At 49.4% G+C, this 13,389-nt stretch overlaps 1 protein-coding gene across 1 annotated transcript; it reads left to right on the forward strand.

Moving 5' to 3' along the window:
* Positions 1 to 995: 995 nt before the first annotated feature.
* LOC134561375 (tubulin alpha-8 chain) lies at positions 996 to 11,768 on the forward strand. The gene is made up of 5 exons (XM_063418317.1): positions 996 to 1,145; positions 5,877 to 6,099; positions 9,001 to 9,149; positions 10,467 to 11,147; positions 11,378 to 11,768. The coding sequence occupies exons 1-5, from the start codon at positions 1,143 to 1,145 to the stop codon at positions 11,669 to 11,671; spliced, it is 1,350 nt and encodes a 449-aa protein (XP_063274387.1). The 5' UTR covers positions 996 to 1,142; the 3' UTR covers positions 11,672 to 11,768.
* The last annotated feature ends 1,621 nt before the right edge of the window (positions 11,769 to 13,389 follow it).

Here is a 13,389-nt window from a genome sequence, read left to right on the forward strand (position 1 = left end):
CTCTCCTGCGACACAAATTCAGCTCAATGCAGGAAGAAGGAATTTCCTGAAACCGGTGCTGGTGCTGAGCCCCTGAAGGATGAATGGAATTCCAGGTATAAAACCCGCAGCTGCTTTTACCCAGGGAGTGAGTTTGGCAATCTTAAGAATATTTCTGTTAATATAACCCCTTAGGACATACCACAGGGTATGTATGTATTATGCTTCCCACTTAATATCCAACTTAAACTGGGGCATTTAAACACCACATCTACTGATTCCAGTAGAATCTATGTGGCTCTCCAGATTTGGGCCCTTAGGTTTGAGTCCTTTCCATTTTGTGACATTTCATCCCAGCAGTGGCACTTGGCACAGGCACTGCTCTCTGTCTCTGGTGACTGCGGTGGAGCTGCCTCCAGCCTCCTGAGGGATTTGTCCAACCGCACTCTTTCAGCCCGGACACCGAGGAATGGGGTCTCTGGGTGCCCACCCGGCAGATGTGGGGCTCTCAGGCTGTCTCCCAGCAGATCCCCGGGTGCCCATGCCTTGGTCCCAGCTTTGCTCGGGTGTTTCACTCGTGGCTTTCCCCGGGCTCAGCGCGCGTACCCGGGACAGGGAGAGCTCTCACCCAGGACACCCGTGGAGGCCGGTCCCTCAGGGCTCCTTCCCAGGGCAGCAGCCGCTGGCTCTGGGCTCCCCAGGCTGAGCTCGGAGCCCTTGGCCAATACCCGGGGAGTGGACAGTACTGAGTCCCCTCTGCTTCAGCCACTGGCTCCGGACAGAGCGATCCCCGGCCCGGGCGCAGCGATCCCCGGCTCCGGACAGAGCGATCCCCGGCCCGGGCGCAGCGATCCCCGCCCGGGCGCAGAGATCCCAGGCTGAAGCGAAGCCTGAGGAGGGAGGTGCCGGCCTTCGTTGGCGGGAAGACTGAACCCCGCCTTCTCCCCGCCCCTTGTTACGAATCAGCCAATAGTTCGCTCAGGGTGGTGACAGACGTTGATATTACTCAATGGCGGATAGCTGAGCGCACGCCACGCCAATGAGCACAGCGCAAGGAGCCGAGCGCCCCGCCCCCCACGTTATATAAAGCGAGCCTGGCGAGGGCTGCTGCTGTTAAGGTGCTGTCCAGACACGTTGCGCGTCTGTCCCGGCGCTCCTGAGCCATGGTGAGTGGGGCGAGAGCCCGGTAGGGTAGGGATAAGCCCGGCTCCTCTCCGCGTGCTGCAGCGGGAAGGCGGGGGTCGGGATGGGCGGCGGGACGGCCCCGCCGGGCCGTGGTGGGCAGTGGGTCTCGCTGTCCCGAGCCGTGTCTCGTCCCGCGCCCTGTCGCTCCCGCCATCTCGTCCCAAAATGGTGGCGGCCTCGTCGAGAACATGGCGGCCCACGGGACCCTCAGGCCCGGCCGGCTCTGGGGCTGCATCTCCACCCCTGGCACCGTCAGCCCCCAGGGCCGCCTGTCCCTGCGGGCCCCGGGGCGCCCTGCCCGCAGAGCGCGGGAGAGCGGCCGCGTTCCCGCTGCCTGTAAACCTGGGGCATCTCCGCGCGGTGTGCACGACCCGCAGGGCCGGGGGAGGAGCCCGGCCCGCCGCCCTGGGTGTTGCTGAGGTGCCGCTCCCCCGGTCCTGCCCCGGGGCTGTCCGTAGTGTGAGCGGGTGGGAGCGCCGGGGTTGGGCTGGTGGGGGAAGAGTTCCCTATAGGACTTTGTGGGGCTGGCTAGCTGGAATGACCTGGTAAATTGAGTCACCTTGAAGGGTAATCTGAAAGGCGTGGCGGGGCTAGGATGTTCCACAGGACAGGGATCAGGGTTCAGGTGCTGAGCTGGGCAGCACAGCTGGACTCTGGGATGGGCATGCGGCTCTTCCCGGTGGGGGTGTTGTCTTCCTAAATCTCTGAAAAGAGCTTGTCAAAAGGTTACATGGATTTACAAATGTAGCAAGACTGCTACTGTAGGCTTGTGAATGTGTGGGAAATACTTGTTGAACTGAAAATGATTTTAAGTTAGAGTATTGGTGGGATGTGTTGAGGTCTTTGCTCTTACCCTTCCCTTGGGGGCTGTTTATTGTCACAGTTTTCAGATCAAGTCAAATCAAGAGTATGAATACAACCCCTGGTCTGTGCAAAGGACACAGGTTCCCTGGAGTCCCATCCCAGGGAAACAATGTTCCTCCGTATGGTGTGCTGACGATTTGGTCTGAGCTGGCACAGCCATTCTCAGGAAGCTTCGCTTTCCATCAGCCTCACGCAGGTGCAGCTGGAGCTGCACCGCGCAGAGGAGTGCAGAGCACCTAGAGCCTGCTCCAGCAGTGCCAGGGAGGGCTGCAGCCTAGCAGTGAGTGCAGCAAGGGGCTGAGTCTGCAACTGCTGGAGGGGCAGTGACAGGACAGGCTAGTGCCCTTCAGCAGGAGCACATCCTGTAGGGAAAGAAGACAGAGAATGGGCTGGAGAAATTCTGCCTGAAACTTTGTGTGCTTGCAAATAATGTAAATAAGTGTGGGGAAAGCATTTAGTATTAGTTAAGTAAATAAGAGGATTCTGTAGCAGCTTGAATACAGCATTTACCAGTTCTGTCTGAATACATTTAGACCTTATTCTGAAGCTCTCATCAGTGATGTGTGAAGGCCCCGAGATATAATGTGTGACAGTTTTCTTGCCTGTCATTCCAACTTGGAGCTGATGCTTTCGGAATAAAATCTGAGCCTTGTTCTTTAATATTCTTGGTGTTGTGAAAAGGCCATGCAGTGCAAAACAGGCAGAGAATCTGTTAGTGTCTGACAAAGATTTGTGTTTCATTGAATAACCACATACTACCTAAAAGTCCTTAGAGTTGTAGGAAAGCAGTTGAAAGAACTCTCAAAGCAGGACTCACAGTAGCACCAGGACAGGCTTTGTGACTAACCTTGTCCAGCCAAGTTTTGAAAACCTCCAAGGATGGAGATCCCCTCCCACTTCTCTAGTGACCTGTTCCAGGGCCACACCATTCCACTGGGGAGGCTTTTCCTAACACAAACCTGGCTCTTGCAGCAACTTTTGAGAATCTGGCCTGGGGCCATGTACAGAGCAGAGAGAAGCCTTCTCCTGTGCTGGCCATGTGTCTCCTTTTGTTCCCTGGCACATGGTTTGCCCTACTGAGGACAAGAGAGCCCTGTGGGACATTCAGGCTGGTTTCTGTGAGAACCTCCAGGATGTTTGCAGCAGGGCTGCCTCTCGGTTAGTGCTGTTTGTACTGGTGCAGGGAGTCACTGCCCAATTTGTTGAACTTTGTATTTTGTCCGAGTAAACATGCCACAGTTTATTGTGGCACCTGTACCACCTGGTGCGTGGCTGTGTTGCCAAGCTGTACATTCAGAGTTGGAAGAGACCCACAAGGGCCGTTGAGTCCAGCTCCTGGTCCTGCACAGGACACCCCCAAGAATCCCTCTTTGACTGAGAGTGTTGATTTCTGTCAGCCCTGGGGCTGTGACCACTTCCATGGGGATTCTGTTCCATTGTCTGATCACCCTCTGGGGGAAGGATATTTTCCTCATATCCAGGCAAACCTCTCCTGATGCAGCTTCCCTTGGGTCCTGTCACTGTTCATCATAGAGCCTCATCTCATGAGGAAGTTCCCTTCTTCTCCTGGCTAAACGTCAATGGCCTCAGCTGCTCCACATAACTTTCTTCTTTACACCCTCCATCTCTATGGCGTGGTGTAGTCCTTACACACCCTTTCAGTGACCTTCCCCAGCTGCTTAGGAATTTCTCTAGCAAGGCTTAGGTCACTGGTGGGAAGGACCTCAGTCAGGTGAGGATCCAGGCTGATGTGGTGGTCTGTGTTGTTCTCCTCTCCCTGCAGAAAAGTTTCAGGCTGTCCTGCTCTCCCAAAGGGATGCTTCCTGAGTCGTGGCCATGGTCTGGTCACTGTGGCACTGCAGCTGGTTTTCCTGTCACCTCTTTCACACTGTGCAGGTTGGCTCTGTGTTCTCTGCCATGGCAGCACTGGACGAGCTCAGTGCTTCAGCCTGGAGAGCGATGGTGTCATGGCTTTGGAGGGAAGTGTGGCAGCAGCTCTGAGTAAGGCTGCTTGCAGAGAGGATGTGGGCTGGACATCTGAATGTACAGCTTGGATGGATGGGAGCTTAAAACAGTTCAGCTGTACAGTGCTGTTCTTGAGAACTGGTGATTTATTTTTACAAAAACAAATTTTAATTTCATGGAGTTGCCCATGAGTTTGAAAGGAATGTGTTCCTGCTTTTCTGCATTGACTGGATGTGAACTATGGAGTTCCAGGTGATGGAATCAGAGAATGGTTTGTGTTGGAAGGGACCTTAAAGACCATCCAGTTTCATTTCTTCCACTAGACTTGGTTGCTTCAAGCCCCATCCAACGTGGGACACTTCCAGTGATGGGGCAGCCACAGCTTCTCCGGGCCCCCTGTGCCAGGGCCTCAGCACCCTCACAGGGAAGAATTTCATCCTAACATCTAATCTAACCCTATCTTCCTTCATTTTAAGGCTGTTTCCATTTGTCCAAAGTCCCTCTCCAGGTCTCTTGGAGCCCCTTTAGGCACTGGCAGGGGCTGTGAGGTCTCCCTGGAGCCTTCTCTTCTCCAGGCTGAACACCCCCAGCTCTCCCAGCCTGGCTGCAGAGCAGAGGGGCTCCAGCCCTCAGAGCAGCTCCATGGTCTCCTCTGGACTTGCTCCAGCAGCTCCACGTCCTTCCTGTGCTGGAACCCCAGGGCTGGAGGCAGCTCTGCAGGTGGGGTCTCAGCAGAATCCCCCTGCCCTGCTGCCCACGCTGGGGGATCAGCCCAGCACAAGGGGGGTTCTGGGCTGCCAGGGCACGTGGCTGGGGCACGTTGAGCTTCTCATCCACCAACACTCCCATGTTCTTCTCCCCAGGGCTGTTCTCAGTCCATTCTCTGCCCAGCCTGTACTTTGCCTGAAAGTACTCCTGCTTATCCTGGAATTCCAGGAGACCAAATTGTCCCATCCACTCATAGGGTCTGAACATAATTTTGGATAATAGGCACATTAAACTGAAGTCTATATAGGCTCTTCTAGAACGTGCTTTACTGGCTTTCAAAACTAGGTGTTGAATATAAAATGCCACAGATGGACCAATAGTTTGGAGATGTTTCTGTTATGGTTTGGCTTTTACTATTTGAAGTCCTGTGCTGCAATGTTAGAGAAACTGGGTTTATGCTCTGGACATCAAAGGGAACTTGGGAATCCATAAATGGGCAGGAACAGATAATTTTGCTGCCATGATGTGTTTTCTACATGGCTTTCATGAGGTAGTTTTCTCTGGTGTTGAGGAGTTCAGTACTTTGTGTACAGCAGTGTGGTTTGAGGTCTGATGGGTATGTATTTATGGAGGGATGTGAAGGGGTTTGTTGGGCAAAGCCTTTCCTACTGAATGCCAAAGTTCCCTCAGGATTAGGAGAATATTTTTTCTGCTTTTGTGTACATTAAATGAAGGGCTTCCAGATCCTGGGAGGATTTTGCTGCCTCTGGTGGCTGTGCTGCTGGAGCTGGGGTCTAGGTGATGCTGTTCTGGACACTTGGGCCAGTGAGAGGTGTGATCATCAGCCTTTCTAATTATTTGGTTTGGTATGAAGAGAGGAAGTGGCTGAAGAACTTGAAAGAGTTGATGAGACTCTTCCTGTTCGATTGAAGAATAACAAAGAGGAATGAGCTTGTAAAAATGATAATGTCCAAAAGAGTTTTTCTGGGTGGAGGTGATGATGTCTCAAAGGGGCTTTTGTGTTCTGTTGGCATTTGTGCCAAATGGCCTCCACGCCAAGACAATAAGGCCAATGTTGCAATGGCTTTGGGGCTGGCAGTCCCCCTGGGTGTGCTGAGTGTTTGCCGAACAAGGGCCGTGCTGTTTGTGCTGAGCGATGCGTTTCTGTCCCGCAGCGCGAGTGCATCTCGGTCCACGTGGGGCAGGCGGGCGTGCAGATCGGCAATGCGTGCTGGGAGCTGTACTGCCTGGAGCACGGCATCCAGCCCGACGGCAACATGCCCAGCGACAAGACCATCGGCGGGGGGGACGACTCCTTCAACACCTTCTTCAGCGAGACCAGCGCTGGCAAGCACGTCCCGCGCGCCGTGTTTGTGGACCTGGAACCCGCCGTCATAGGTAACAGTGACTGGGCAAGGCGCTGCAGAGCATTGCCACGGTTTTGGGCTAAGGGATCCATTCCTCTGTCCTGAAAAACGCTTTGGGCCTTTACATTTTTAGTGCATAAAGCTTGCCTGCACCTCCCTAGTGATGGAAGATGCTTGGCTTTATGTTAATTGAGAGTGGCAAGTGTGCACTGGGGAGCTGTCAAGAATTTCAGCATTACCTTCTGCCAGGCTGTGGAGTTAAATGGGTCCCATGAACATACTTCATGCTTTTGCTATGCAAGGAGCAGTTATAGCCCCTTGGAACAGTATGGCATAATGTGTGCTGCAGTCGGTAGAACCTCTTTGAGACACAATATATATCGATAGGAAGATTCCTTATTGTACATGGGAATGATTCCTGTGATTTCCCAAAGCAATCTGTGTAAGCTGAACAGTGCTTGCAGAAATGAGTCCCCATAGCTGGCCTAAATTCAGGGACTTCTGAACATGGCTTCAAATTCCTCTTGCCTTATCTTTGAGAAACAATCTACTCCTGTAAATGAGTTTTGTTCCATGCTCTGGCAGCACTGGCTCTTGGTGTTCAGATGTGATCCCATGCATGAGCCACTGACCAGTCCTCCATCCTGGGCCAGTAGATGCACTGTCAGCTCAGTGTGAGCTGCTGGTTTCACAAGACCTTCATCCCTTGTGTCAGGAGTCCTGGTTTTCCTCTCACCAGTGTGTGCCAGAAGTAATTCTTCTGGAGCTGGTTTTGGCTGTTGTGCCTCACATAGTGATTTGGGGCTCTTAGAGCACAGGTCTAGGTTGCCTGTGCTTATGCAGTTGCTGTGGTTTATCTTTCTGCAATACAGACTTGGGGAAATGTGTGGATGTGCTCAGGTTACTCCTGTACCCAAACCATGGCTGAATGAACCTCTCAGGGGAGCAGAAGGCTGTGAGGCTGCTTTAAGGGTAGGAGTGCTGTGCTATAACTTTGAAATGAGCCCAGGCACCTTTGGCCATACACTAATAATCCCAGGAGCTGTTGCAGGTCTGGCTTTGTGCTTTTCTGAGCCCTGTGGCTGTTGTCTCCTCTGCTGCTGGCCAGGTGGTGGCTCTGAGCAACCAGGAACGGCTGAGAAATGAGATGAGGGGGAACAGGTGGCAAAACAGGGCAGAGGAGCTGGTGAGTCTTGGAGCAAATGCCAAAATGTAGTGAGTGTTCCAGTGCTTGTGGTGATGCAAGGTGTAGTGTGGGGAGATGGGCAAGAGTGGTAATACTCTAAGTTAGGGCTTTTTGTTAAAGGTTATGTTATGTGCTTTTTTGGGAGATAGCTGCCCTTCATTGTTCCTCCCTGGCTAATGTAAAAATTAGCGCTCCAGTTTCCTGGGCAGGGCTCTTGAGTCTCCCCATTCATGCAGCAAGTACACTGTTGCATTGAATTTATGAAAAACCCATCTCTGTGCATGCTGCAGCATGTGTGCACAGGGATTTCTGTCCTTGCAGATCAGCGCTGGTCTTGCAGAAAGCAGCAGGATGGTGGATATGCATCACCTCTGTGAGTGTGCTGGTAAAATACCATCAAACCTTCCACCACAGAATAGAGCAGTGACACCTGGGAATTCAACACAAGTGTCTTTAACAGTCTACCCCAGCTAGACTTGAAAACATGAAGGACAGTGTGTCTGGGGCAAGCTGCTTCAGCTGTCCCCTCACTGAAGTCCTTTGTTCCAGGCACACTTTTGTAGTCCAGTGACTGATCCTCTGAACTCTACAAGTTTTGTTACTTCCCGAGGACCATCCTGGCTCATGCTGCCCCTGTCTGTGTAGGATAAGGAACCATCTTATTTTGGTTCTGTATTTTTCCCTTATTACCCATATTTGTCCCTTGTAATGTGGAGTGTTATTGTAGGAAGTCTTAGACACGTGGGTATTTGAGATGGTAAACTTTTCCAAATTGTTTTTATTTTGATGCAGTCTTAGAAATACTTTAGAATATCGGATTGCACACTGCAGTGGGAACTGCTCAGCCTAAACTGGTTTGAATGCTAACTATATTTTTACATCTTAACTTTACTTCTCTTTGTCTTGATTATTCTATTTCAGATTAATGAATACATGCAAACAGGCAACTTCAGCTGTAGTTAATAAAGCTCTTTGCTGTCCACCTGATTTAAATTGAAGGATGTAATACTGCAATAGCACACAACTCAAGAGTGGCTTGAGCTAAACCAGAGACAAAGCTCTGCTGAGTGTCTTTGTACCTTTCTGGTAGGACAGAGTTTTAGCCTGCTGGGTGTAAGTGCATCTTTCTGGGAACTAGTGGCTCTAAATCAGTCTCCAAATGTGTAACTGCTGGGGGATGCTGTGTGTGCATCTGCACAGTGGCTTTAACACAGCTGTGTGTGCTGCAGCTTACAGCTCAGGGTTTAGACAATTGCAGAACTCTCCAAGAGCATCTCCTGTTCCTTCTGAACCCTTCTCTACCTTTGGCAGAAAGTACAATGAAGAGAAAGGGACATGCAAGCAGCATTGGCTCTGCCTGCCTACAGAAGCATCCTGGAGGGATTGGGAAGTGAAGGGGAAAAATGGAATTTCAGTTGATGAGCTGCCAGATGGGCCTTTAGTTGTCTAAAACAGAAAGAATGGTTCTGCTGCTATAGTCTGGTTTTAAATTGCTCCAGCAACTCAAAATTCTAAACTTTGGTGTGAAGTAGAAGTTTCCTAAGCAGTAACTTAGTTTTTCTTAGTTATTCAGCATTTAGGCTGTAGGAGGTCACCTACTGATAGGTAGTTGCTTTTTATCTCTAAAGGTTTAAGTGCATTGTTTTGGACACCCTCAGAAGTTTAAAAAAGTGGGTCTATATAGAAAATTGACTTACAAATATTTATGTATTATATAATAATATATATTATCTTGTCTCTCGCCAGATGAGGTTAGGAACGGAACATACCGGCAGCTCTTTCATCCTGAGCAACTGATATCTGGTAAAGAAGATGCTGCAAATAACTATGCTCGAGGTCACTACACAGTTGGGAAAGAGATAATTGATCTCGTTCTAGAGCGCATCAGGAAGCTGGTAAGACTTCTTTTTACTGAAGGCTCTGAAATATCTGTTTTGCAGGATTTGGAAATGAAGTTATCAAATACATAGCCCTAAAAACTGTACTTCAATTTCTTTGTGGTATGAGAATCTATGGACTTAGTCTGCATCTGGTTTTATTCTTAGCCAGCTGAGAATGGCTGGATTATTCCTGTCAGATATGGCTTTCAAGTGGCCTAAAATGCTGATGAGGCCCCTAAAACTTCATATATAGCTTCATGTTCAGAAAACCAGAACCAAAAATTATGATTTGCCTAGTTCCTGCTGGAGAAGGATTGGTTCCTGGTTGTGGCTCTTTCAAGGAAGTTTAAATAAGAGTGTGTGCTTCTGTGATTTAGACTACTGTTTGCATTTACTGCTATTATGATTTCTGTATTAATTTTATGGTAATAACAGTAGAAAAGGAATAGATCTCAGTAAGTTGGGATGTTTCAGCCTCCCCAGTACTTCAGTCATGTGGCAAACTTACGAAGGTAGCAGTTTAGGAGGTTCAAGTTCCCTGTTTAGTGCTACCAAGCATGTGCATTGCCCAATCTGTGTCTTAAAGGTAGGAATTCTCATTGCAAAACCCAGGTACTTTGATATGGAATGCTATGTGAGTCTTAGTGTAAAGTTCACCTTTTGCAGATCACAACTGCAATTATTCTCAACACTTGACTGCCACAGTCTCTAATTAAAGCAATGATAAGTTTGCAGCAGGCTGTACTTTGACCTAAAAACAGTCATAATTTCTTTGTACAAGCTGTTGGCAGTCCCTGTTAATCCTGGGAGCTGAGCGTCATGTGGCACCTCTTTGTGAGGACAGGGCTGTCTAGTTTTGTCCTCTGAGTAGAGTGAGTGGGACTGGCACTGTAATAGCCTGTGACAGCTCTCTTCCCTGAGCAGAGACACACACTTGGCACTCACACAGCATTACAACAGTAGCCCTGGGATGGAGGACTGCTCCATTTTTGTGCAGAGAGAATACCAAGTAACTGCAAGGGGTAGATTTTGTGTAGGTCTTTGAATGTCCCTGCTTTTCTTGCTCATTGTTAATGCCCTCACCTGAGAATTGGGAGTAGAAGGAATTTTAAGCTAGCAATTTGAAGTAGTCACCATCCAATATGTAGGGGGCTTAAACTAGCCAAGAATATTGTTTTTCATGGGGCACTTCCTTGACTCTTGGTGGATGAATTCCGTATTTCTGAAGCTTGAACAGTTGGTATGTGTCAGAATTCAGAGCTGTCTTTCTTGAGCTTGACTGGGGATTCTTAATGCTCACAATACCTTGAACACCTGTATTTTCTCTTTCAGTCAGATCAGTGCACTGGCTTGCAGGGCTTCCTGATTTTCCACAGCTTTGGGGGAGGCACTGGATCGGGTTTCACCTCTCTGCTGATGGAACGCCTCTCGGTTGACTATGGGAAAAAGTCCAAGCTGGAATTCGCCATCTACCCTGCGCCTCAGGTCTCGACAGCTGTTGTAGAGCCCTACAACTCCATCCTGACCACCCACACTACGCTGGAGCACTCTGACTGTGCCTTCATGGTTGACAATGAGGCCATTTATGACATTTGCCGTAGGAACCTGGACATTGAACGCCCGACCTACACCAACCTCAATCGCCTCATCGGTCAGATAGTATCTTCCATTACAGCTTCCCTCAGGTTCGACGGTGCCTTAAACGTGGATCTTACCGAGTTCCAGACTAACCTGGTGCCTTACCCTCGCATCCACTTCCCGCTGGTGACGTACTCCCCGATTATTTCAGCAGAGAAGGCCTACCACGAGCAGCTCTCCGTGTCCGAGATCACCAACGCCTGCTTTGAGCCCTCCAACCAGATGGTGAAGTGCGACCCGCGGCACGGCAAGTACATGGCGTGCTGCATGCTGTACCGCGGCGACGTGGTGCCCAAGGACGTCAACGCTGCCATCGCCGCCATCAAGACCAAGCGCACCATCCAGTTCGTGGACTGGTGTCCTACTGGATTCAAGGCAAGTATCACTTCCAGCATGATTTCTTACACTCCTCATTCACTGTGTGGAGTGTGTTTGCTCAGAGCTGTTCTGTAGGTACCTGGTTTGTATTCTGAGATGTGGAGATTTAGGTTCTCCTGCAGAGCTGGTTTGTGACACATTTTAATCGGCTCCCGTTGTCTGACCTTGATTATTGTCATTGTCAAACACCACAAAGAAACTCATGATCTCTTCCACATCTCCTATAGGTTGGCATCAATTACCAGCCCCCCACAGTGGTTCCTGGGGGTGACCTGGCCAAAGTCCAGAGGGCAGTCTGCATGCTGAGCAATACCACAGCCATTGCCGAGGCCTGGGCTCGCCTGGACCACAAGTTTGACCTGATGTATGCCAAACGTGCCTTTGTTCACTGGTATGTTGGAGAAGGGATGGAGGAGGGGGAGTTCTCGGAGGCTCGGGAAGATTTGGCTGCACTTGAGAAAGATTATGAAGAAGTGGGCACAGACTCGATGGATGGAGAAGATGAAGGTGAAGAATACTAAATCCAACAATGAATTGCAAACTTTTGCCATTTTACTGCCTCTTTAGTAGCAATGTAAATCATGTCAACTGATTGGAATAAACTTCTTAAATCAAGAACTTTGGTAGTGTCCAAACACTATGTGCACTCATTAACTACATGCAGTCAGCAGTCTGAGAGGTGGAATTCCTTTCTGAAGAAGGTAGCTGAATAAAATAAATATGCTGTAGTTCAGTCAGTTTTTGTCCTTAAGCCATTGCTATTTGGAGAGCTCTTAGTGCCCAGAACATGAGACTAGAATGAGGTGGAGCTTTTTCTGGAAGGTATTAGGTATATTTTTTCTAGGACTCTAGAGCTGGTGTCACAAGAGGTAAAAGGAAATGTGTTATCCATAAAAGATGCAAGCCCTTCAAAAGGGTTAGTTGTCTCCTATTAGACTTAGCAAGGGCAGTAACTTGGAAAAGCAGTAACCTGGATGGGGAGGAGATGCCCAGGAAGGGTGTGCCATAGCGTGATGAACCTGCCACTGTAGCCAGAACCTGAGCAGTGGTTGCCTTTGTGTTGCTGTGCCCTCCCAGAGAAGGAACTGGAGTCCCTGTCTGCAGCTCTCTGGAGTCAGACTTTGCCTGACGCTGTCTGGAGAAAAATCTCTAGGTTAGCTGGCCACAGTTAAACATGTTAGCTTTCCCTAAAATAAATCTTTTGCAGATGTAATTATTCCATGGGTTCAGATATGGATACTTCCCTCCTTCTGTGTAAGCTGATGGAACAGGAGAGGATTTGGCTAATCAGGTTTATCTTCAGATGTGAACGTCCTGTGCCTGAAACCTGCATGGACTGAGTGGGGGCCTGGGCACACAGTGAATCACAAACCAAATAACTTCACAAAACAAATAACTTGTTGAACTGGGTGACTGAGGAATCTCCCCCACAGCAATGCCAAAGGTGGAATAGTTAAATCTTAAGATGATGCTTGAATACTGAATGTGATCACAGGATACCGAAGTCTGACTACAAAAAGAAATTTGGGCTGGAGAATTTTTCCCGTCTGATTTCAAACTTATTCATATTCCTTCTGGTTTAATAGCAGAGTGTGATTCAGGCCAAGCCTTGCAATCCGTTAGTTGCAGATGTGTGCACCTGCTTGGCAGGGGTCTCAGCTGGCGTATGTGACATTCCTGAACTCTGTTCTGCATGGAAGCCCCAGTGCTCAGGCAATGCTGCAGTATCTACACCCCCTCACAAAGTGGGGCACTTTTCCTGGTCCCATTTGGCTGGGCTTGTTCTAGGTGGGACTGTCACCTGTAATTTAGAGTGACAGGCTGCTGCTGTTGATGGAAGGTCCCAGAACAGCCTGGTCTGTGAGAGCTGACCAGGAATTACTTTGGCTCCTCTTACCCTGGATCACTCTGGTTTTTCAGCCCTTGTATTGAGTCCATCTGATTTGAAATTCTTGGAGCTGGAAGTTACCAATTTCACAAAGATGAGAAGAGTTTTAGTGCTTCATCACCTCGATGGTTGTCTCAGTCAGCCCTACTGTTGTGCAGGATGTGTGGCAATCACACCTCCTGCCATTCAGCACAGCTAAGCATGGCCAGTGTTTCAGTGAGTTTCTCATTTGTTTTTCCTTGTGGTTTTATGTTCCAGGGTAGACATAACTGATGAATTTGAAGTCATGTTGATTAACATATTTTGCTGCTTACTGGTTGATTAAGCAAATGTGTTTGGTGGGGCCCAGGG

The sequence above is a fragment of the Prinia subflava genome, chromosome 23 (assembly GCF_021018805.1).
Source record: "Prinia subflava isolate CZ2003 ecotype Zambia chromosome 23, Cam_Psub_1.2, whole genome shotgun sequence".
In the NCBI taxonomy this organism is placed as follows: domain Eukaryota; kingdom Metazoa; phylum Chordata; class Aves; order Passeriformes; family Cisticolidae; genus Prinia; species Prinia subflava.